This window comes from Oryctolagus cuniculus, chromosome 15 (assembly GCF_964237555.1).
Source record: "Oryctolagus cuniculus chromosome 15, mOryCun1.1, whole genome shotgun sequence".
Lineage (NCBI taxonomy): Eukaryota > Metazoa > Chordata > Mammalia > Lagomorpha > Leporidae > Oryctolagus > Oryctolagus cuniculus.
The window spans coordinates 59,172,855-59,198,460 of record NC_091446.1 but is presented as its reverse complement, the minus strand read 5'-3'; the positions used below and the strand labels follow the sequence as shown (position 1 = coordinate 59,198,460).

At 34.8% G+C, this 25,606-nt stretch overlaps 2 protein-coding genes across 5 annotated transcripts in view; one reads left to right on the top strand and one right to left on the bottom strand.

Moving 5' to 3' along the window:
• The window catches only part of CTNNA3 (catenin alpha 3), a 1,675,875-nt gene that overhangs the window by 509,227 nt on the left and 1,141,042 nt on the right, over nt 1-25,606 (top strand). The gene's annotated exons all lie outside the window — the stretch shown is intronic.
• Nucleotides 12,955-25,606, bottom strand: part of LRRTM3 (leucine rich repeat transmembrane neuronal 3) — a 179,162-nt gene continuing 166,510 nt past the window's right edge. Inside the window, exon 3 of the mRNA XM_002718463.5 lies at nt 12,955-15,523. Coding sequence (XP_002718509.1) covers nt 15,314-15,523 — 210 coding nt within the window. The 3' untranslated portion in view covers nt 12,955-15,313. The remainder of the gene's footprint in view (nt 15,524-25,606) is intronic.

The window sequence follows — 25,606 nt, the reverse complement described above, 5'->3', positions numbered from 1 at the left end:
TTGGCAGGTTAATCTGTTACCATATTGTTGAGTATAACCCAATTCTGGGTTCCTGAGACAAGTAACAAGGAAGATAGGACATGAATACTACATGGCTCTAGTATTCATTGGAGGTGAAACATAACCATTTGGGGTAGGTATTTTTCCTGGACCTGGCTCTGACATGTTCTTTAAAAATGATGTTCCATAATGTGATGAATTTTTCTCACAATAATGTAGTTTCAATTAAATATAAGAAGAAATTCCTGAAATATTATTACTATTTTAATTTATTTGACAGAGTTAGACAATGAGAGAGAGAGAGACAGAGAGAAAGGTCTTCCTTCTGTTGGTTCACCCCTCAAATGGCCGCTACGGCTGGCACTGCGCCGATCTGAAGCCAGGAGCCAGGTGCTTCTTCCTGGTCTCCCATGCGGGTGCAGGGGCCCAAGCACTTGGGCCATCCTCTACTGCCTTCCCTGGCCACAGCAGAGAGCCTGACTGGAAGAGGAGAAACTGAGACTAGAACCTGGTGCCTGTATGGGATGCCGGCACCGCAGGCAGAGGATTAGCTAAGTAAGCAATGGTGCTGGCCCCTGAAATCTTTTTATTATACGTTCCTGTAGCACATGTAGAGGACAGAATCCAGTGTATATACAGAATGTTAAAATGAAAAAAATATTGAATGTCTAGAAAAGATAACATTGACTGAAGATTTGAAAATTAACTATTCAAGGAAGATGTTCATCTCTGCTCTAAAATTAAAAAAAAAAAAAAAGAAAGATGAGATGAGGTTTTCTTTTCCTGATTCTTAAGACCAAGAATTTCTTTGTTATGAATACAAACCTATCTCATCTTTTGTTACCTGTTCTGTTAATTTCTATCTGGGAAAATAAAGCAATTTTGACCAAATAATTGCAGACAACTGATTGTATTATTATAATATTTTACTTTGTTACTTTATTTTTAATTTGGTTCTTATATTTAATTTTAATTATTTTATGTTTTCATTAAATTATAGTTATATTTAATGATTATATTAAATTGTATTTAAATATATAATCATATTAAAGTATATTTTTATGATGATTATATAAATGTATTTTACACCATATTTCATTCCCCAGTAACATAAATTTAAGGTTTAGGTAAATTCTATGGGGGTATAAGACAGAAAATTGAAAGAGAAAACAAGACAAGGGAATTAAGTCAGTGAACACATTTTAATTATGTCCCAAGCTAAAGGATTATTAAAGTTAAGGAAAGACCTGGGATAGAAGTAGAAGTTATATTTAGGAGAACATATGATGTCAGATCAAATAGGAAATAATTCAGTTATATGTATAATATACTGAAAAGGCTAAAAAAAGGTGTATTGTCCTAATTACCAGTTATAAATAAATCAGTTGTTCATTATTTCCATTGAAAGAGCAAACTGACAACAACATCTATTCACTATGGAATGATTCAGTTAATAGCTTTCCATGCCTCATTTGTGGCATTGGGGGGGAGGGGGTCATAAAAGTGCTGATGAGATTAAATGCACCGTTATGGAGTAATTTGTACATAATTTATTACTAAGTGGTACTCTTATTTCTAAATGATATTTTTTTCTGTAATGAAATAATTCAAATGATAAATACTTAAGGGTTTGCTTTGGTAAGAAACTAACAATGTGGGAATTTTCATAGTAGTAAAGGTGAATAATATGGATATTTTTCATGTTTAAATTGTACTGATATTCCTGAAGAGATTGGTGTATTGTCTAGCATACCATGACTCTGAAGAGAGGTAGAAATGTCTTGTAGTAGACTTCTCTTATCCTGCCATCCATTATAGTTCCCACATGCAAATATACTACAGTGGATAACTTTCTACCACAAAATGGTTTGAGAAAATATTTGAGATATTTTACTTTTTTTCATTAGCAAGCTTCTGAATCTTTTGAGAATATAACATGTAGAGTCATGGGAAATTAAGTCTTTGATTATTCAAGGAATTTATGGAAGTCCAAAAATTGAACAGCAGATAAAAGCTGCTTTTTTGAAAAAGTGTAAAGGATCTTTCTAAAAGAGAAGCTTTTGGACTGATTTGAATTTTCTCAAGATCTGGGAAATTCAATTTATTGAAAAAAGATTTGCTTCGGTCTTAGATTTGGTTGACAGATCTGGTACATGAGTTATCATGTTCTTTGATGAATGAATTAAATGTTAAATTTTTATTTGAAAAGTAAAGAGATGAGAGATGAGAGAGAGAGAGAGAAGGAGAGAGAGAGAGAGAGATTGCTTCCTGTTCTCTGTTTTTCTCAGGTATATAAATGTCAGTATATCAAGTTAATCATAACAGTCCAAGATTCCCATGAAATGAAAAATGTGTTAGTTTTCTTTGTGAACTAACTATAGTTTCTAAGACTGGATTTTTTGTATCTTAACTGAAATTAACAAAAATTGTGAAACTTCAAAAATGTAAAGCTGTAAAAAGGATGGGCATTTGGCCTAGCAGTTAAGATGTTAGTTAAGATGTTGGCATCCGGTATCAGAGTGCCTGGGTTTGGGATCCCAATTCTCCTGAGTACAAGCTTTCTGCTAATACACACCCTGTGAAGCAGCAGGTAATGTTCAAACTAGTTGGGTACTTGTTACCTGAGTGAGAGATCCTGAATGTGTTCTCAGCTTTGTTCTGGCCCAGTCCTGGCTGTTGTGGGCATTTGGGGAGTGAACTGGTAGATGGGAGATCTCTCTGTGTCTCTGTGTGTCTCTCTCTCTTTCTCTGCCTCTCAAGTAAAAATTAAAAAAATTAATTTGTAATCACTAACAAATTATAGGCCCTTCATTTGTATTTAAAGATAACATTCAAAGCATTCCCATTAGTTTTTAATAGACCTAGATGCAGTCTAGTGAATTCAGTTTTATAGGCTAATTTATTATCACAGTGTAGATGACTATCTAGAGTGGAAATTATATATAATCTACCTTTGAAAAATAACTGAATACAATATGCATTCCATATATTAGAAATTTCATGGCTGCCTATGCCATATTGCATACTCTTTGTAATCTTCAAGATTAGTTTAAAACATTAAGGATAATTAACCTGGCATTCACTGCACTAGCATTGTTCATGTTAGTATTGATATGTTCTGAAATTTTAAAACTAAAATATACTCATAAATAGGAAGATCATAAGACTATGCCTTGAGGTGGCTTGATGGAGCTATTGAGATGTCACTTGGGATGCCAGCATCCCTGGGAATGAGTCTTGGTTGTACTCCAGATTCTAGCTTCCTGCTTATGTACACCCTGGGGAGCCACAAGTGATGGCTCAAGTAGATGGATCCCTGCCCCTCAAGTTGGGAGACCTGGATACAGTTCCTGGCTTCTAGCTTTGACCTGGCCCAGCTCTAGCTGGTACAAGCATTTGGGAAATGAACAAGCAAAATGGAAGCTCCCTATCTCTGCTGTTCAAAAAATAATTTTTTTAAAAAAGAAAGCCATGACTTGAACTAGTTACTGAATTTATTAATGCAGTTTTGGCTTTCTTTAATGCAAGACACATTCTTCAAGATTTAACTTAAAGATTTCTTTAAGTACCAAATAGACAGTGGTATCTTAAAGAGAAATGTTTGCTAAGGAAAAAAATTGCTTACAGAAGTGAAGGATTAAAGAATGAGCACCTTGCAAAACATTTGTACTCATTGTTCTAATATGTGTATTCACCATGCTACTAGTTTTTTTTTCTACTTTCTTGAATTGCTTGATAGTAATGGAATAAAATACAAGATTCTCTACTTATAACATAATTCTCATTAATTTTAATATCAGTCTTATGCTATAACCAATAGGTGATGAAAAATTCAATTAAACAGGCCAAAACATTCCTTCTACATTTTTCACATACTCTTGACCATAAAATGGCATTATTGGCTTTTTGATACATACAGATATAGTTCATATGGGAAAACGTAAAAACAAAAGTCTGACAATTCGTTAAATTATTTTTTATTTATTTAATAAAATTGCCTGTTTCCTGTATTTATCACAGAATGGTTTAATTGAGTACTTTTTTTAATTTGAGCATTTAATTTAGATGATTGCTGGAAGTAACAATAAAAAATTATTACTTTAACACTTATATACTGGAAGAAATTGAGTAACTGTAAGGGAAAAACACCAGGCTTGGAAAACATCAGAGTTCTAGGTTTCCAGAAACTAATTTATGTAAGATTCAAAATACCTCATTCTATTTAGGAGCCAGGGTAGAGATACCACATTCTTTGTAGGAACTGGCATGGAGACTCTTGACAGACATGAGTTGTACAAGTGGCAAACTTTGCCAAGCTCTCAAGTACCATTTATTCTGTGAGGACTTTTCTGATTTTCTTCCAGCAAAACTATTCATTCTTTCCCTCTTATTCTATAGCATCATATATAGACTTAATTTTTAGAAATATCACATTGAATCACAATTATGTATTCACTTTTAAGCATTTGATCAGCTTGTCTCCTACCACACTCATTGGTCTATTACAGTAAAAGCTGACTAAATGCTTACTTAATTGGATTGAAGACACCAAAATATTATTATACAATATAGAATATAATAATTGGGACTGGTGTTGTGCTTCATTGGGTTAAAAAATTACCTGTGATATTAACATCTCATATTAACATTGCTTTGAGTCCCATTTGCTCCACTTCCAATCCACCTTCCTGCTATTGTGCCTGGGAAAGCAGAGGAAGATGACCCACAGACTAGGGCGCCTGCCATCAGTGTGGGAGACCTGGATGGTGTTATAAGCTCCTGGCTCAGCCCTGGGTATTGGAGCAGCTGGCGAGTGAACAGGAGAATAGAAGATTTTCTCTCTCCCCCACCCCCCCAATTCCTCTCTCCCTCTTTTCCTCCTTCCCTCCCTCCCTCCATCTCTCTCTCTGTATCGCTACCTTTCAAATGAATAAATATATTTAAAAATGCAGATAATTAGAAATAAAATAAGTGGTACACTGAATAAATCCCTTGAATGAAAATCTGTAACTTTAATGTAGGCATAGAGAAAACTTCACGTTAATAGTCCTCATGATAAGCAAGATGGACAGAGAATATTTCTGAACTTTATAAAAACTTAAAGAAACTAATTTCTTATGCATCATTTTTCATATTAGAAACATAACTATTTGAAAGGAAACCTGTTAAAGTGAAATGAACACTATGAGAAACGGTGACTTGATCAGCCCTCACCCTGACTGTTGATGAGCAGCTTAATACGTTATCCCTCTCAGTATTTTTTTTGTTTGTTCTACTTAATACTTTTGGTTGAATACTGTAATCAATACACAATTCTTCTTAAGTGCTGAAACTTAACTGAAAAGTGATTGCTGTTAAATATAAGAGTGGGAATAAGAGAGGGAAGAGATGTGCAATTCGGGACACACTCAAGCTGACTTACCTCAAACGGTAGAGTTAGAAACATACCAGGGGATTCGAATTCAATCCCATCGAGGTGGCATGTACCAATGCCATCTCACTAGTCCCAGTGATCAATTTCTGTTCACAATTGATGATAATGATAGGACTAAGAACCAAAGGGAGCACATAAACAAGACTAGTGTCTGCAAATACTAGCTGATAGAATCAAAAAGGGAGAGAATGATCCAACATGGGAAGTGAGATACACAGCAGACCCATAGAATGGCAAATGTCCTAACAGCACTCTGGCCTCATAATCAGCCCTTAAGGCGTGCGGATCCAGCTGAAAAGCCCATGAGAGTATTTCAGGCATGGAAAGCCAAGACACTCTGGGGGAAAAAAAACCTAAATGAAAGATCTCCGTGAGTGAGATCCCAGTGGAAAGAACGGGTCATCAAAGAAGGAGGTACCTTTCTCTGAAGGGAGGAGAGAACTTCCACTTTGACCATGGCCTTGTCTAAATATGATCAGAGTCAGTGAACTCAGGGGGCTTCCATAGCCTTGGCAGCTCATGACAAGAGCCTAGGGTGATTACTGATGCCATAAACAAGAGTGTCAACTTGTTAAGTCAACAACAGGAGTCACTGTGCACTTACTCCTCATGTAGGATCTTTGTCCTTAGTGTGCTCAAGAAGTTTTTTTTTTTTTTTTTTTTTAAGTTTATTTATGTGCGAGGTAGAGTTACAGAGAAAGGGAGAGACAGAAATGTCTTCCATCAGCTGATTCATTTCCCAAATGGCCACACTGGCCAGGGTTGAGCCAATCCAAAGCCAGGAGCCAGGACCCTCTTGTTCTCCCACATGGGTGCAGGAGCCCAAGTACTTGGCCATCTTCCATTGCTTTCCCAGGCCATAAGCAGAGAGTTAAATTGGAAGAGGAGCAGCTAGGGCAGGAACCAGCACCGATATGGGATGCCAGAGCTGCAGGTGGAGGGTTAGCCTACTATGCACGGAACCAGCCCCAAGAACTTTTAAAGTATTCTTGTATTAGGTGTATTATAAAAACATCCACCATATTTATTAAATTTCTTCAGTCATGTTCTTAAGTGAGTAGACTTTCAAATTCAAGAATGAGACCTATAAAGTGGACTTTAAATGGCAATGAGTATGGGTCAATTTTTTAAAATATCCATTGCTTGAATTTGAATTCTTGCTTCACAATTTACTATCTGTATGTTAAATAATGGCTTTGTGTATCATTTTCCATATCTCCTTAATGGCAAAGCAACAATTATTACTTCATGCAGTTATTGTTTGTTCTAGTAACCATATTAATGAGGTCTAAAAATACTTAGAAATTATACAATTATTAAGTGTTATAATTTAGTCTTCAAATGCCTGGTTTAAGTCATTCTTTCTGGAAATAATTAAGAAGGCATTCCTTCTTGTAGCAATTATAGAACACAATGAATTGTATGAGGTCAGAACTAAGAAAGCAAAAGTATATTACACCATACATATGATGTTTCAATATGGAGACTAGCATTTATATTCTTCAAGACATGTACTTAATGCATCTGAACGCATCAGATTAATTTTAAAAAAGTGCTCCCAAACTACACTACTGTTTTGTATTTTTGTTAAGACACTTCTGTTTTAACAAAGTGTTACTTCTTAAATGACTTTTCTGATGTTTTCATGGTAATATCAAGGTTTCATATTATGCTCACCTATTTTATACATAACTTCAATCTAGGACAGTGGAAGGAATTCAAGGGCTACAATCCAAGTCTTGTGTTATTATTTAACAAAATGATGAGTATACTAAGCATTCATTGTGAAATAACCAAGTATAAAATGAAGCATGGGTTCAAGAAACTCAATTTTGAGGTTTGTTAGGAAGGAACTGGTAAGGAGTTTTGAAGGATATCCAATACACTTAAGATTCCATTAAATTCAAAGGTGAAGAAATGTTGACATTATAAGGATATCAGGTAGTATGTAATCTCAGAGGTATTCAGTGTCTTTTCCAAGCACTCTCTGGTATAAATATAGTCAGACTATAGCAGGTGTGGTCTTCTAGGTCCTTAGCACAAGGCAGTAATGTCCTTAGTTTATAAATGAATACGAAATAATACCAAGAGATGATGAGTGTTACAAGTGGCTAGGTCAAGATCTGCTGAAAAAAGTCTTTAGAAACCATATTTCTGGGTGCCTACTGTAGTGGACATTCCACTTGGATAATTGACTAATGGCAGATCAGAATTACAAATGTTACCAATCTTTTTCAGTACATTTTCATCTGTGGTATTATATTGATGGACCTGTAATTGGAAGATTAATAGCATTGATGTGAAACAGTAAAAATAGGGTATATTTTAAATTGAAGAGTATTTCTCAATATCAGATTTTGGTATAAATTAAAATAATTACTCATATGATTGAAATAGTAATTCAGGATTTATAGTTTTAGGCTATTTCAAATTTGACCTTGAAAATATTATTTAGCATTTTTTTGATTTTTTTTAACTTCTCAGTTTTTTGGAGAAGTAATAGTGAAAATTCTTCAATGGATTTTTTTCTTAATATTCTCTTTTGGTAGAATTAATTCTGTCATCTATCATTTATCTATTTAACATGACTGACTATAACAAATATCTACATTACTAACAGAGCTTACATTTCTAATGTCCACATTGGCCTTTATTGATGACACTTTAGCATATTTATGTTATTCTAAACTTTAGTTATGTGTGCTAGTTTTAAAAATTACATGCATATTATCTAACAATAATAATTCACATTTCCTTTACTTACCTCTCAGTGTGTATAAGTTTTTTTGTCTTCTTCATTGTCTCTCATCACATCTTCAATCCAGATACCAGGAACATCCTTGTGGTCCACAATCAGAATTACTCTAGCTATTTCAGATAAAATTTCTATATGGTGTTAGTGGTGCCAGAATGAGAAAATATAAAGGTGTTAGATTCAGGGTGCTAGAATTTATTGATTTTCTGGATTTATTAGTTGGTTTAAATTTACTGCCTAGTTCAATAACATTACAACAGTGGTCATTTTAATAGAATTGTGTCTTACAAAGTATTTTACTGGCTATCAAATATACTTTTTTTTCATGGATACTTCATGTTCAGATAGTGTGATGGAGTAAAATGTGAATATAATTGCTCATGCAGGTTTAGAGAGAAAAAGAAGAGAATTCTGGAGACACTAAACGAGTCAATAGACTATTTAAGACTGAGAATGAAATATTTGAAAATGAGAGTTTCAAAAAAGTTTTAAACAATAATTTCATTTGGCCATTTCTACACAAGGTTACTTCAGCAATGATGTTCTTTTTGTTTTTTAACTTAAAGTATATGCTCTGAGGAGGATGAGGAGAGTCTTCATTGTTAAAAAGATAATTTTTCTGTCTTTTATGTAGTGCGCCCCCAGATCTTATGTCATGTATGTGAATAATAATACTCCTATAAAGAATGTTGCCACATATAATCATTCACAGGAAACATTCTACCACCCAAGTCATGTCATTACAATTGACATTTTGTGAGTATAGATTATTAGTCTTTTCCTTCACCTTGCCACTTGCATTTGCTCTTCATCCATGTATTTTTTGCTTCAGTTGGACATCTACCCTTCCTTTCTGGTCAGTTGAAGGTTATAAGATATTTACTTATCAAATAATTGGTTATACTTTTTAAACAGAGCTTCTATAATTGGAAATGAAGATTGGGGGTTATTTGTCTTTTGAATATCTGGGAGAATTTATCTTTTCAAAGATTTTTCTTTGAAATGTCCATTCCTTTGAGCAAGCAATATATAAAACTTCATGAAAATAATGGCTGCTTATTTTTTTTATTAAGCTGCTTATTTTGGATTTGAAGTAACTCTCCAGACAGCATGAAATAATTTATGTAATTTTAATATTTGGAAAATTAAAGGTATATTCTTTTTCTACTATTCCTATCACATTATTAAAAATAGTAGTCTAATTATGTTTGTTACAGTCTTTTCTCAATTTTAAAAATGTAGAATGGGGTGGCGAGAGCATATTTGTAGAGTTAATTTGAATCCTCAACTCTACTGTTGAGCCTTGATTTTCTTCTCCTTTAAAATGATGGTTATACTCCTTCTGACATAGTTTAGGAATGAGATAACAAGAGCATCAGTGCCTGACGCATTATTAATTAATTCTTTCCTTCTCCCCAACTTATATTACCCTCCATGAGAGCAACTAAATGTCAAGTAACCAACACAGGTACTTAAAATCATTTTCAGATATGCTTGTTGAGTTAATGGGAAGCAAAAATAAAAATCTATAAACAGTTCAGTCTGTCAAGAAACAACCTGAGCATTTTTTGTAAATGTCTTTTGTTTTGCATTCCTCTAGTTAAGAAAAAAATTTCTTAATCAAATTTAAAATACTAGACTCACAATGATTGATGAAAACACATGAATTGATCATTTTAAACTAGAGTTAAAATCAGTCAGTGACTTGGTAAAAGTAAATTTGAACAATTTTTTTCCCCACGACTTAATATGTGTTAGTCGCATCTGAGTGATGTGTTAGCAGTGTATCCTATGGATTCTGATTCAGTAAGTCTAGTATTGACCCAAAGGATTTGGGGTCAACTCTACTTCTTAATAGTAACTTTGTGGAAATGATGGGTGGTAAAAGTTTAAATATTAAGTAGAAAAAAAAACTGTCAACCTTATCCATTCAGGTTTGTCTTAATACATTAATCCATATAAACTCAATAAGTGGAACTGACTGAAACAGATCATTGTTATAAACCAACACAAAACTTGGAGTCAGCCTTCATTTTATATAGTCTGAAGCAAAGACTGTATCATGGAACTTTCAAGGCCACATCCTAAAAGTAATATGCATTATACAACACAAGTTAGATGGAAATCAATTTATGAAAGATAAATTAGTGAGTGATGTTTCAGCTTAAAAACAAACAAAAAGATTTACTGTATGATTCTTTATCACAAGGCCTCTTGATGTATTTTAAGTATTATTTGATTCACAAAACAAATCTTCACTCAGGTTTTTCAGGAAGTCAAATTTGTTAAAGAAAATTACCTATAATTGTTTGAGGGAGAAGATAAAGAGAATCAGAGCTTTCTAAGTCCTAGACGGCTGAGGATCTCTGCTGCTGTGTGGTGTGACCATTGCCCTCAGTAGAAAGGTAAATAATCAAATGCGGACTTTTACCCTAAAAAAAAAAATTAAATACAAATTACCATAAAATCACCATAAAATAGTGGAAGTCATGGGAGACCTTCCAAAATGATCCATTATCACTTTAGTGTTTCTTTGCATGTTTTGAATTTTCAAATTTTCAATTGTTTCTTTCCTATTACTGTTGATAGTAAAATGAAGCACAGTTATCAACCTAGCCTTCCTCATGTGTGTGTCTGAAGTTTGAAAGCATCAATTTTGTATCTTTTGCTCTTGGCAAGTCTCTGTGAGTGATTTTCAAAACAAAATTCATGGAACATATGTATTATGGAAAAAAAAAACTGCATGGATTTAAAAAAATTTGCAGAAAAATAAACTTACCTTTAATTCCATGTTTCTATGAACTTTTTGAGGGAGCACCATGTTTAGTGACAGTTGAAAAGAATTTGGGAGTAGCTGGAAGTCTTTACTCCAAGAATTCCTCTGTATTCTTACTGCAAAACCAATCCATTAGGATCGTGTGTTATGACACTGTTATAGTGTTACTCAGCATAATTGCCCTTTTAGAGCTATGTTAATGTATAGCTTATATGCTAATGTTATTATATCTCCTTTGGAGATTTCTCAGTTTCTCTGCTAAGGCCAAATTGCCTCTCCCTTCATTTGCTGCCATCTACTAAGAACATGTGATTTTCTTCCTTTTGGTTTACTAACAGTTCACACGAGGTGTCTGTTTTCAAGCTTTTAGCTTCTTTACTTATTTTTAATGTTTAGTTTGAGAGATGATGTCCATCATCTAATCAAGGTTGTGAAAAACAAATATGTTTTTACTCTTTTAACTCAAGTATGTTGATTTTATTTTAGAAAATAGTTTTGCACAAAGATATTATTTCTAAGCAGTTTATGGAGTCACACGTATCTGAGCTCAAGTTCAAATTATGTCATTTCTCTTGAGTTAAATTTGGGTATATTTTCCGTCTTTCTAAAAATGTAATGTATGTTAAAAATCTTGAATATTCAAGAGGGAGTGGATATAGTGACTTGACAAGAATAAAACGACTGGCAAAATATATTATTTGCATGCTAGCATATGTTTTAGCATCTGTATATCCATTTGCAGAAGTTACATTTTATTTTTCTTAGAAGGAGAAAATATGGAAACATTTCCTATTATTATGAGTAAAAGAATTCTTGGGTCAAGAAATCTTCCCAAAACCAAAAAGAAAACACACACATACACACACACACAAATCTTTGCCAGCAGTTCTGAATTAAAGAAGTGATCTGTTGAACGTGTGTTGAATCTGTGTTCAACATTGCAATGTGGATCTTATTTAACTGCTCATGCAAACTCACTTTGGGTCGTGTCCAGTTTCTTTTTATGCTTCTTGATTTTACATCTACCCCTTGGGGGTCTATATACATCCATATCTTGGGAGTATCTGTTATGCACATTTACATATGATATTGTATTTTAAGAAATATATGACTTACTGCACTTTTGAAAAAGAGTTTTAGTGTGAAAGCCCAAAGTAGCATACAGAAATAATTAGTCCATGTGTAATATGGGTAGAGGAACTGAGTTAAATTAGGGATTACTGAAGAACATGTCAGGCACTTCTTTTTTCTTTCATTCTGTCTACTGTCTCTGGGAGTTCTTTGGCTGTCCTCAGAAAGAGAAAGTTTTTAGGGTAGTGGAAAGACAACCAGGCTCTGAATTTTGAGACTGATTCACTGCACCGATTACTAGCCCTTTTTTCTTGGGTGAGAGCTCAAATTCTTTGAGATTAATGTGTCTTCATAGGGTTGTTATGAAGACAAAACGAGAAATTTATGTAAAATGTGGTGTATAAACCTCAAAACACTGTTAACTTTATTGTTTGCTGTAGCTGCTGTTGTTACTATAACCACACTGGGTCAAACTCTCCATTTTTCAACTCCATACATTTGTAAACATTTCAGTTGTTTAAATAGATGAGCAATAGACAGGAAGAAAGACATGGGAGCAGGTGGTTAAAGGGAGGGAAAGGGAGATTATTGAATGCTGAAAAAAAGATAGGTTAGAAATAAAAGTTTAAACACAAACTGATATAAATTTCAAAAATATGTGATAAAGATTCCAGGCACAGTCTATTCTAGATTTTCAACCCCTTCCTCCAAGACATGGCAGAATATAAATGAAGCAAACAAACCAACATCTTTTTTTCTTCTTTGTTAAAAACTCTTTTGGTTTAATTTTGAATATGAGAAATCTCAAAATTCTTAGGTCATTTGCCTCATACTGTAGCTTATGTCCTCAGATGGTTGGAGCTACAGTTCTGAGATTTTGATTGTTTCTATTCACAGTTGTTCACTTTAGATGAATTTATAATGAATAAGAAAGAAAGTGACTTGCTTCAGGAAACCAAGAGCATACATTTGTAAGGTTTTTAGAATCTTAAAATTTCTAAAAATCATTTATCAATTTGAAGGTGTCTAGAAATAGGTTTAAAGTGATTATTTACACAAATTAATCCTCCTTTTGGGTCCTTTCAAGAACAACTCCTAATGAGAAAAGGTAAAACTAATATTTCAGTTTTGTAATAAACATAATGTTGCATTTGATTTCAAACCTACAAATAGCAGATTTATAATCCATTTTGTGCAAAGCCAAATTTCAATATAGAAGATTAAGAATACTCAAAATGATGTATTGCAAGGAAGTTAGAAACTGGAAAAAATACAGATTAAAATTGGACTAAATGGTAAAAATTTCAAATAGCAAACAATTTATGCAGAATACATTACAAAATCTGGTGTGTTAAATAACAAATACTATGTTTGACAACTGTTTTCATGTAAATTAGTAATAGAGTTTGCTTCTTTCAACATTTTGCATCTTTTTTCTTTTTTGACTATATATTTTCAAGAAAAATTGATCTATAATTTTTAAGTTCATTATTGTTGAAGCTGCTTTTAAATTTGCTGTGATAAGCAGTATAAAACTAGACTTTTTGTAGATATAATTTTCTTTGGAAGAAATAAGAAATTAAAAGTTTGACATTATTTTCATTAATTCTTTACCACATTATTTTTAACTCTGTTGACCCCAATTAGACTGACATATTCCCCTTATATTTCTGACATCATGGATATAAAATAACAAATAAGTGCTTCTACTGTAACAGTAAGTGAAACTTACAGATTATATTTGAAAAAAACCCCAAATCAAAAAGAATGTATAATTGCCATAAAATAACAATAGTTTCAAAAAATAACCTATGTCACGCAAACAACAGAAACCAGTCAATTATTTCACTCTTTGAAAAGTATGTTTTCTTAATTTGATCTGAATTATTTGTAATGCAGTGCATAGTCAATGTATGATTTGGGTTGGTGTCAAATTATTCTGAGATATTTTTCAGATAAGTTGGAAGTAAGTTCCATTATGGAAGGCAAATAAACAATTTAGAACATATTTAGGATGTTTACAGTCTACTTGAGCAATAAACTTCTCCACCATGGCTCATGTCTACACTGAATGAGCTGTAGATGTTTAATGTTTTCCCTCAGGAGAGAATTGACGTAGCATACAATGTGAAAAATTTCATGTATTTTCTGTGAGTTGTTCCCAAAATACAGTCTCAAAGTTCTAAATGTCTTAAGAGCCAGGTACATTTCGCCCTGAATGATGGTTATTTTTAGGTAAACCACTTTGGGTTAATTAGGAGAAAAATTGCTACTGTACAATTATACTCTATTCTCCCACCTTGGCCTGAAAATAATGAGATATAACAAAAGTTTTTTCTTTGTCACTGGGAGCTGCACCTTTTAAGTGTATCATAGCCTGTTGCTGTGGTTACGGCCTTTGTTTCCAGTGATGATTTGTCCATGCTTCCCCCCACCCTTAGCAATGGTTATTCAAAAGAATGAAATAATGAGTCATTCATTCCGAAGTATGTTGTTAAAATATCCCTTTTTATCATTACATTTCACTGCTTAGAAACTAGGCTGTAATTCAAGGCAACAGTTAAGTCTGAGAAGAACTGTTAAAAAAAATCTGATTTTTTTTTTTCATTTGTAAGAAAAACCTGTCTATGTAATTGAAGAACCTCTTACAAGTCTGAACAATTAAATCCTTTTTGGTTAATGTATTATTTCTGGAACAAGTAGATAAAATTCTACGCAGTAAGCATGATAAAAATCGTGCATGTTTTGCACAGCACACAATTTTAGAATCAAGGTTCCGGGCACAAAAGCAGTAACAAAACAGTCCCTACAAAACCGAGTAACTCTGAAGAACACAAGAAATAATTTTTGTTAATTTAAAATTTTAGAAACTGAAATGTGTAAAGTTTGTAAAGTAAAATGTAATTAAATTATGGTACTGTACATACCAATTGTTTCTATAATTGAAATTTTACAATATGAAAAATACATTAGCTCTGTACAGTTTTTACAGGTAGGTAGGATGAGTTTTGAAAAAAACGATTTTTTTTTCTTTTTTTCAGGGTCATACTCTATTTAAGTCAAAAAAATACTGCACAACTTAGCTAATTACAAAGTGTAGACTTGAAACAATTCATGTCTTCTTTATTTCATGAATCAACCTTGGATTTTTGTTTATTTGAACAGGGGATTTTTTGTGTTGTTTTGCTTTTTCATAGTCCACAATGAACAAATCTTCCTCATTTTGTCCTTGAGGTTACAAAGTTTGGTAGCAACCTTTGGCTACCGGTTAGGTCAGTTAAGCCAGCTGCTGTTTATGGTCACTGATTCGGCCAGCTGTTGTGATTGTGCTCAGGTCCAGCTCAGTCTCTAGATGTGTTTCCATCGTATCTTCCTGTGCATTCGTTTCAAAAGACTTATGAGAGAGAAGTTCGTGATGCACCCCACAGTAACTTATTGTGGGCTGGTCGTATGCCAGAAAGGTTGACACATTCATTGATAAAGGTATCTGGGAAAAAATGACACGAGAAAAGTCAGTTACAAAAAGACAGACAACTTTGTGGGCAAGCTAGGGTACTGTGGAGCAGGGGCTTGACTAACCTCAATTGCTACAACTGTGGCTGCTACCCGCTGATGTCTTTCATTCTTCTATAGTGAGCTCAATGCAGCAGTTTTAAAGCCTGAGGTGAGGTTGCTCAATCCTTAACTAGCGCTTTCAGAGAAATAGTAGTGCAAGTGGTCTTGCAAATCATAAAAACAATTGGAAAACTCAAAAAAAAAATGCATTTACTAACTGAGGTAAATTGTATTTTTAGAACAAAGGATATCATTATTTGTTTATGCATGGTATTAGGATAGAATTTTAGCAGATATAAAAATCATCTCCTTCAATTTCCCATCCTGTCTCCCAAGTTTCTGATTCAGTAAGTCTGGAATAGGTCTGTAATTTGCCTTTCCTACAAGTTGCTAATTACTGTGTTGTTAATCCACATGCATTCTTCGAGAACTATTCTTCGAGAATTGTCCTGTCAAGTTATTCTGGTTATTTCTACCCATAACTTCTTGGTGTTTATTTCATCACCAAGATTCCTTGAAACATTGATGTACTTAGACTTGCCCATTTCTAAAATTTAGAGATCAGGGAAAGTCCAGGAAAAATCCATGGCTTCTATGAATGTCTAAAAAGTATCAAGGATACTATAATTTGAAAGAACTATTGAAAGCAAATAGTAAAGATGGGAGGAAAAAAAGTTAAGCACGACCATTGTGAGCAGAAAGGAAACATACATACTACAAACCAAAAGTACTCTCAAACATAATTGGATGTCACAGTCTAAAAATTGGAGATATGAAGTTGTCCGATTTGTGAATAAAAGAAATATACTTTAAAAATGGTCAAGAAAATTGAAGGATCATAAAGAAAATTTTTAACAAGAGTTAAATAGATTCCTTCCCATTTAAAATAAATAAAAATTTCTGTTGTTACAAGTGAAATAGCTCTAACTACAATATATTATTAAAGTGTAAGGCATGAATAGATTTGATTTATAGGAGACAATAAAATTAGAGCTGTTATTGGGTACATGCATTTTACATTAACCTCTGGGAAATCAGTGCTCTATAATGTGATATATCTCTAGGATTTTCGGTAGTTGTTCCTGTTTGTCATAGAACTGAATGCCTCATATTTACTGAATCTTTCCTAGCTTATATGAAATAAGTTCTACTGTAATTTATAATTTCCAAGGTCATAATTTATGAAAAAATAATAAATGATGATACATTTATTTTGCATGTCTGTGTATACACATACAATTTCCTGCTTGATTTAGTATCTAGAGGTTTCTGGTACCCAGACTGCAAATCATAAATTGAATATTATCAGTTAAATAGTTATCTGATTATCTATTTAAATATCCAGTGTATGTTCCTTTGTGAATCTTTTGTTGTTGGATATGTTCTCACATATGGTTAGGATGTTCAACAGTACAATCTCAGTTTATTTTTATTCTATTCTGGACAGAAAAAAATCAATCAACCTACTAAACATGACTCAAATACATTATTTCATAAAAAGAAAATAAACAGTGACACTCATTGCCTGAGTAATTAGTTAGAATGATTCCAGGAAGGGATTTAAATCTCGTAAAGCTTTTACTTCCTCAGACATATTGATAGAAACCTCTGTTTAAGGTACCTATAGAATCTTCCTGTTATATCTTTCTGAGAGATAAGTTTATTTTAGTGTGTTTTAACCTGATAAACTCCTATTTATTATCACTTTGTTTCCTAATTCTTTAGGTTATTGTTTTCTAGGTGAGGTAATTACTTTTAAGCTATAACTTGTGGACATTCAGACATGTGAAAACTTCCTCCTTCCTTCCTTCCTTCCTTCCTTCCTTCCTTCCTTCCTTCCTTCCTTCCTTCCTTCCTTTTTTTTGACAGGCAGAGTGGACAGTGAGAGAGAGAGAGAGAGAGAGAGAGAAAGGTCTTCCTTTTTCTGTTGGTTCACCCCCCAGTGGCTGCTGTGGCCGGCCCCTGCGCTGATCCAAAGCCAGGAGCCAGGTGCTTCTCCTGGTCTCCCATGCGGGTGCAGGGCCCAAGCACTTGGGCCATCATCCACTGCCTTCCTGGGCCACAGCAGAGAGCTGGCCTGGAAGAGGGGCAACCGGGACAGAATCCAGCACCCTGACCAGGACTAGAACCCGATGTGCCGGCACTGCAGGTGGAGGATTAGCCAGGTGAGCTGGGGCGCTGGCCAAAACTTATTCTTAAAAAGCAATACCATGGGGCTGGTTTTGTGACATAGCGGTTAAAGCTGCTGCCTGCTATACCTGAAATCCATATGGGCTGGCTGTTCCACTTCTAATCCAGCTCCCTACTAATGCGCCTGGGAAAGTAGAGAAGATAGCCCAAGTGCTTAGGACCCTGCACCCACATGGGAGACCCAGATGAAGCTCCTGGCTCCTGGCTTCTGGCTTTGGCCTCACTCAGCCATGTCTGTTGTGGCTGTCTAGGGTGTGAACCAGTGGCTGAAATCTTTATCTCTCTCTCTCTCTCTGTCTCTCAAATAAATAAATAAATAAATAAATCTTTTTTTTTTTTTTAAAGCATTACCATATGGTCTGAGCTAAGAAATCATTAAATGCTTTTCTATTGCTGAGAGGTAGTAGCTGAGTCATTATTTAGAATTTAACTTAGGAAAAATTTCAATTCCAATAACCTAGCGCTATCTTTCTATCAATGATATTTGCCTTATCAATAATTTTCCACTGACTATTTCATCAAGAATAATATATAATTTTCGATAAAATTTATAAAATAATTCATTGTGAGAGATATTTTCCCCATTCATATATAATGTTTGGGCTTATAAAGAATAGCTTTTTAGAGTTTGTGATGGAATAATAATAATAATAATAATAAAATTAATAATTTTAAATCTTCTATATACTGTGTAAATAACACCTGTGTCTGTACAAATATTTTTGTGTATACATGAACTTGCACATGTATTTCACATATTCTAATTGGTTAAAATCACATAAGCATCTCTTCTGTGAATAGCAACAATTATTTTAAATACAAAATACTCTGAAGAACACAAAATTAAAGTCCATTTTTGAGAGATAATATTTATTTGCTTGTTAAGTGTGATTAAAATAGTTTTAGTAAACATAAATATTTGTTACTGATTGTCTTTGAGCAAAATGCTCATGTTATTTGCATACATTACAGAAGAAAACTTCCATTTTTAGAAGTCCAATTGTTACCTATCAAGTATTCTACATCTGTTAGTTGCTGAAGAAGTAATAGTTTAGTGTTTTTAACTATTGTTTCTTTGATTATTTGCATGTAAAGAAAGAAACAGACTTACTTCATAAAGGAATCAGTTGAAATGTGGTTCTGAGGCATATTACCTTACTTTTGATTTTCATTTATGATTGTAATCAGTTTTTAATTGAACTTACTTCTATTGGAATTATAAACAAATTTGGAAAGTTGCAATATATAAAATCAACACACAGAATCAATGGCCTTTGTATACACAAACAGTGCCATGACTGAGAAAAAAACATATAAAATCAGTCCCATTCATAATAGCTGGAAAAAATTTGAATACCTTGGGGTAAATTTAAGCAGGGGCATGAAAGATCTCTATAATGAAAATTATAGGCTGGCACCACGGCTCAATAGGCTAATCCTCCACCTAGCGGCGCCGGCACACAGGGTTCTAGTCCTGGTTGGGGTGCCGGATTCTGTCCTGGTTGCCCCTCTTTCAGGCCAGCTCCGCTGTGGCCAGGGAGTGCAGTGGAGGATGGCCCAAGTGCTTGGGCCCTGCACCCCATGGGAGACCAGGAGAAGCAGCTGGCTCCTGCCATCGGATCAGCGCGGTGCGCCGGCCGCAGCGCCAGCCATGGTGGCCATTGGAGGGTGAACCAATGGCAAAAAGGAAGACCTTTCTCTCTGTCTCTCTCTCACTATCTACTCTGCCTGTCCAAAAAAAAAAAAAAAATTCTAAGACATTAAGGAAAGAAATAGAAGACACAAAAAATTGGAAAATTTTTCTATGAACATAGATTGGAAGAACTGATATATTCAAAATGTCCATACTACCCAATGTAATTTGCAGATTCAGTGCAATCCAAATCAAAATATCAAAGATGTTCTTCTTAGATCTGGAAAAAAATGACCATAAAATTCATATGGAATCACAAGAGACCCCAGATAGCTAAAGGAATCCTCAATAATAAAAATAATGCTAAAGGCATCACAATAATATATTTGAAGACGTATTGCAGGGCAGCTGTGATCAAAATGGCCTGGTACAAGGAAAAGAATAGACATGTGGACCAATGGAACAGAAATCCCAGAAACCAATCCACACATCTGTAACCAACCAGTCTTTGACAAATGAACTGAAATCACTCCCTGGAGAAAGATCAGTCTCTTCATCAAATGGTGTTGGGAAAATTGGATCTCCACATGCAGAAGAATTAAACAAGACCCATACATGACATCCTATGCAAAAATCAACTGACAACAGATTAGGATTCTACACCTAAGGCCTGAAACTATCAAATTACCATAAGAAAACATAGGAGAAACACTGCAAGATGTTGGCATAGGCAGACATCCTGGATAAAGCCCTAGAAGCACAGGCAATAAAGGCAAAAATAGGCAATAGGATTATTCCAAACTAAGAAACTTCTGTGCTGCAAAGGAAACATTCAACAAAGTAGAGGCAATGGACAGAATGGGAAAAATATTTGTAAACTATACATCTGATAGAGGATTAATATCTAGCTATGTAAGGAGTTGAAGAAACTCAACAACAAAACAAATAATCCAGTTAAGAAATTGGCTAATGAAATGAATAGGCATTTTTCAAAGGCTGAAATACAAATAGCCTACAGATACATGAAAAGATGCTCAGGATCTCTAGCTGTCAGAGAAATGAAAATAAAAACCACAATGAGGTTTCACGACACCACAGTTAGAATGGCTATCATCCAAAAATCAAAAAATAACAAGTGCTGGCTGGTGAGGATGTAGGGATAAAGGCACCATCACACACTGTTGGTGGGAATGTAAACTAATACAACCATTATGGAAGACAGTATGGCGATTCCTCAGAAATCTGAAAATGGATCTACCATATGATCTGGCCACTCTATTCGTGAATTTACCCAAGGAAATGAAATCATATGAAAGGGTTATATGTACCTCCATGTTTATAGCAGCTCAACTCACAAGCTAAGATATTGAATCAACCCAGATGCCATAAACTGATGACTGGATAGAAATTTTGGTACATATACATGACAGAATACTACTTAGCTGTGAAAAGAATTAAATCCTGTCTTTGAAACAAATGAATGCAGTTGGACACTATTATGCTTAGTAAAGTAATCCAGTCCCAAAAAGACAAATATCATGTTTTCCTTGATTTGTGTTAACTAATATAAAGAGTACAAAAATATGTAATATATATGAGTAAAATTGTTATTTTGAGATTTGTTAAATTTGATTATTATTTATAGCCCTTGTCTATAGTCCCAAGGAAAAGTGTTTTTTTCTACTTCCTACTTGTTGAATTCTTTATTTAGTTGAAGTTTAATATTCTGAGTATATAAAAAAATGAAAGTATCATTGTGAAAAATGAAGGGAAGGAGGAGGGGGAGTGAGAGCAATGGAGGGAGGGTAGAGTGGGAAGTATCATTATGTTCTTAAAACTGCTTATATGAAATATGTGAAATTTGTTACCTTTATATAAATTTTAAAATTAAAAAAATTAAAGGCATTAGAATGTTTTTCCAATGAATGAAATGTAAATTGTTTCTGAATTTTTCTCAAACTGAACTCATTATCTCTGACTTTGCACACTGGCTTTTCCCATGGTCCCTTTTCCATTGTAGAAGCACACTTACTGGTTAAGTTGGCTTTGCCAATGTACTTTGACACCTCCCTGTCCCTTGTTACAAATGTCCCATGACTTTCTAGTTACTTACATGACATTAATGACATGGACCCACTTCTCTCATTGACTCTTGACTCAAAGTATCTTTACCTTGTTGATTTTAGATACTGAATTGCTGGCCTTTCTGTAATGTTGCAAAAAAATGAACAAGCAAACAACAACAACAACAAAAACCAGCCAGGCATTCACTGTGTACTAGGTACCATGCTGCGTGCTGTATTTCAATTCATCTATTTTAAGACTTCCAAGAGTGCAACATTTAGGAAAATGGGACCTAGAAAATTAGTCTAAAATTATTTACCTACTGAGTTGCTGAAGTGGTTTCCTCATTTCCTAACCACTATATTTTACTGCCCATTTATCATTCTAACTCACAGTGGCCCGGGAGCCCAGAGTGGTAAATACAATATAATATGTCTGACAGTATTTAAATATCAATTCTCAGCATTTGGATCTTATTTCAATAGTCGAGAATGTGATTTTCCTGTTCTACATTGTGGCTTTTGATCCTGTTCTATGTATTGGGTCCTCCTCAGGATAGAAACATGGTTTATTGAAGATTCATGATGTGGGTAGATGCTAATAGTTCAAAATCAAAGCTCTCTGCTTCTTGTTAAACTCATATTGGCCAATATAAAGTGTAGGGAGAATAGTCTATCCTGGAAAGGGTTTGGATATCTATTTATCTATCTGTAAGATTGTTCAGTGGGATCTTTGAAGATTTCGAAGTAAAATTTCTGCATTGACTTGGAAATCGATGGACATATTCTGAATGATTTATCTTAGCTTTTTTTTTTTTTTTTTTTTTTTTTTTGACAGGCAGAGTTAGACAGTGAGAGAGAGAAAGAGAGACAGAGAGAAAGGTCTTCCTTCCGCTGGTTCACCCCCAAAATGGCCACTATGGCTGGCACGCTGCAGCCCATGCACTGCACCGATCCGAAGCCAGGAGCCAGGTGCTTCCTCCTGGTCTCCTATACAGGTTCAGGACCCAAGCACTTGGGCCATCCTCCACTGCCTTCCTGGGCCACAGCAGAGAGCTGGACTGGAAGAGGAGCAACCGGGACTAGGACCCAGGGTGCTGGCGCCGCAGGCGGAGAATTAGCAAGTGAGCCACGGTGCCAGCCTTATCTTAGCTTTTTAACAAAATCTGGAAATATCAATCTATGCTTCATTTCATATTAAACTGTACATGTTGTGTTTTCTTTATATAACACATATTTGGTAGGTGTTGCAGAACAGCAATACTGAGGAAATGGAGAACAAACTTGAATATAGCACAATTTTGGATTTCTTGCAAAACCATAGGCTAGTAAGGGAGATGGACAAGTAATACAAGAGGATAGAGAGGCAATAGAACGGGTAGACTGAGACACAAGGTAAAATTTACATATCTATACATATTTGTAAGTGTTTAAATGATAGTCTGATTCTACTAGCTGTAGTATTCGTCCTTTGTGGGTAGAAAAGGAAGTAGCTGCCTTTGTTTGAAAATAATGTTGTTGGAGCCGGCACTGTGGTGCAGTGGGTTAATGCCCTAACCTGAGGCGCAGGCATCCCATATGGCCGCTGGTTTGAGACCCGGCCACTCCACTTCTCATCCAGCTCTCTGCTATGGCCTAGGAAAGCAGTGGAGGATGGCCCAAATCCTTGGGCCCCTGTGCCCACGTGGGAGACCCAGAAGAAGCTCCTGGCTCTGGCCGTTGCGGCCATCTGAGGAGTGAACCAGCGGATGGAAGACCTCTCTCTGCCTCTCCTCTCTCTGTGTAACTTTGACTTTCAAATAAATAAATAAATCTTTAAAAAGATAATGTTATTTTCCAGAGTTATTGGTGAGGTTAGTATTGCTGGGGAGTGATTAAGTATTTGCTTTTATAGACTCTCCCACAGAGATAATATAATTTACAACTTTTTGTTTGAAGAGCAGTCTAGCTCCTGGAACTCCAGAATTCTCATGGTTAATTGCTGTTAGTAAAACAGACTGTAGAATTACTGATTTTACTCGTAGTAAATTATCCAAAAACATTTTCATGAAGTATTGAAGAGACTAAATATATGTGATCTATCTTTAAAAATTAACTAGTTTGTTTCTTTAAATATGTTCTTATAATTCAGGTCTTAATACTCAATTTTGATATTTTCTTAATAGCTAAGTTGTCAACTAAATTAGCAATTGCTATCTTGAGATCACAAGTATAGGAAAATAAGACAGAAACTGAATACGAATTTAAAAAATTCCAAGTGTCTATAATTTGAGGATAATGTGAAAGAAAATATTGTTTCTAGGAGCCTAATAATTATAACGCCCTTTATGTGAAAACTGCAATATAGTTAACTCCAGTGGAGTGAAATCATAAAGTAAAAATGATTGAATTCCATTTCAATAGTTCATAGTTCTTGTACCAAAAAGCATTTACAATAAAAAATCCTGAACTTTAGCAACTTCATATTTGTCTGGCAAATAATCTCAGTAGTGCTCCAATTTCACCTATTTAATAAAGGGAGTCATAAAATGCAGGGCCCTTTATCTTTGCAATTTTAAAATAGCATCTTAAATATTTTAATGATGTATAACCACTTGTAAATATATTTTGTACTTTAAAAACATTTCAGGGGGACAGCACTGTGACATAGCGGGTTAAGCTGCTGGCTGTATGCCAGCATCCCATAAGGGTGTTGGTTCAATTCCTGGCAGCTCCACTTCTAATCCAGCTCCCTGCTGATGTGCCTGGGAAAGCAGCGGAGGATGGTCCAAATGCTTGGGCCCCTGCAACCATGTGGGTGACCCGGGTGAAGCCCCTGGCTCCTAACTTTAGCCTGGCCAACCCTGGCAGTTGCAGCCTTTTGGGGGACTGAGCCAGTGGATGGAAGATTGATCAATCTCTCTCTCTCCCTCCCCTCTGTAATTCTGACTTTCAAATAAATAAATCTAAAAGAAAAAAAATTAAAAAAAATCAGTTTTGTAGCAAGAAACACATAGGGATTGGCTATTATTTGTTGTTTTCATAAATTGGCATGCTAATGTCTACAAAATAAAATAGAAATATTCGTTCATTCATTCCTGTTTTCTTCCTTCACTGAAGGTTTGCTGAGCCTGTGTCATGCTGATTGCTGAGGTTATACCAAGTCCCTCTTCTTAAAGCTTCTGCATGGAACATAAGCCATTCTAACACATGCCTAGCAAACAGAAGAGAGGGGACTCCATTTGAAAGAGTGTGTCCCTTCTCTCCAATTGGCATCTGTCAATTTTCCCTTACACTCGTTTATTCACTCACCTACTCACTCTTGTGTTCCACTTCTCTGTTCTCTGAATTATCAAAGTATTTTCTTATTAATACTAGTATGGTATGTGTATATTTAAGTTTGGCTTCTGTCATATTAATCTGTACTTATATTTAATCTCATATTAGACCATAACCTTCTTGAACACAAGAATCCTTGACTGTAGTTCTCTATGTCTTATATTGTTTCACACAGTCCCTTAAAGTTAGTGAGCATTAAATGTCTTCTGAACCAATGAATATTTGAGTGAATGAACATTTCCCTACTTCATTCACTCAAATACACACACACACACACACACATATGCTCTTTGTGAATTATGTGCCTGAGATAACCTATTAAAGTCTAAATGTCAATATAGAGGCCATTATGATGCTAAGTTAGAGGCAGATGGCTAAAATCAATTAGCAAAAATCCACAATAACGTTGAAGCACATAGCACTGCATTGTAATACTTGAAGTCACTCTGTATATTTTATTATTAACTTTAAGCATTTTATTATTTATATTTTATTTTAAAATTTTTTAAAGATTTTATTTATTTGAAAGAATTAGAGAGAGGTAGAGAGAAGTCTTCTATCCATTGTTTCACTCCCTGAATGGCCAGATCGGCTGGAGCTGGGGTGATCCGAAGCCAGGAGCCAGGAACTTCCTCTGAGTCTCCCACGTGGGCCATCATTCACTGCTATCCCAGGCCATAACAGAGAGCTGGATTAGAAGTGGAGCAGCTGGGACTTAAATTGGCGCCCACATGGGATGCCAGCTTTGCAGGCCCAGGCTTTAACCCTCTGCACCACAGTTCTGCCGCTTTATATTTATTTTAAAACTTCA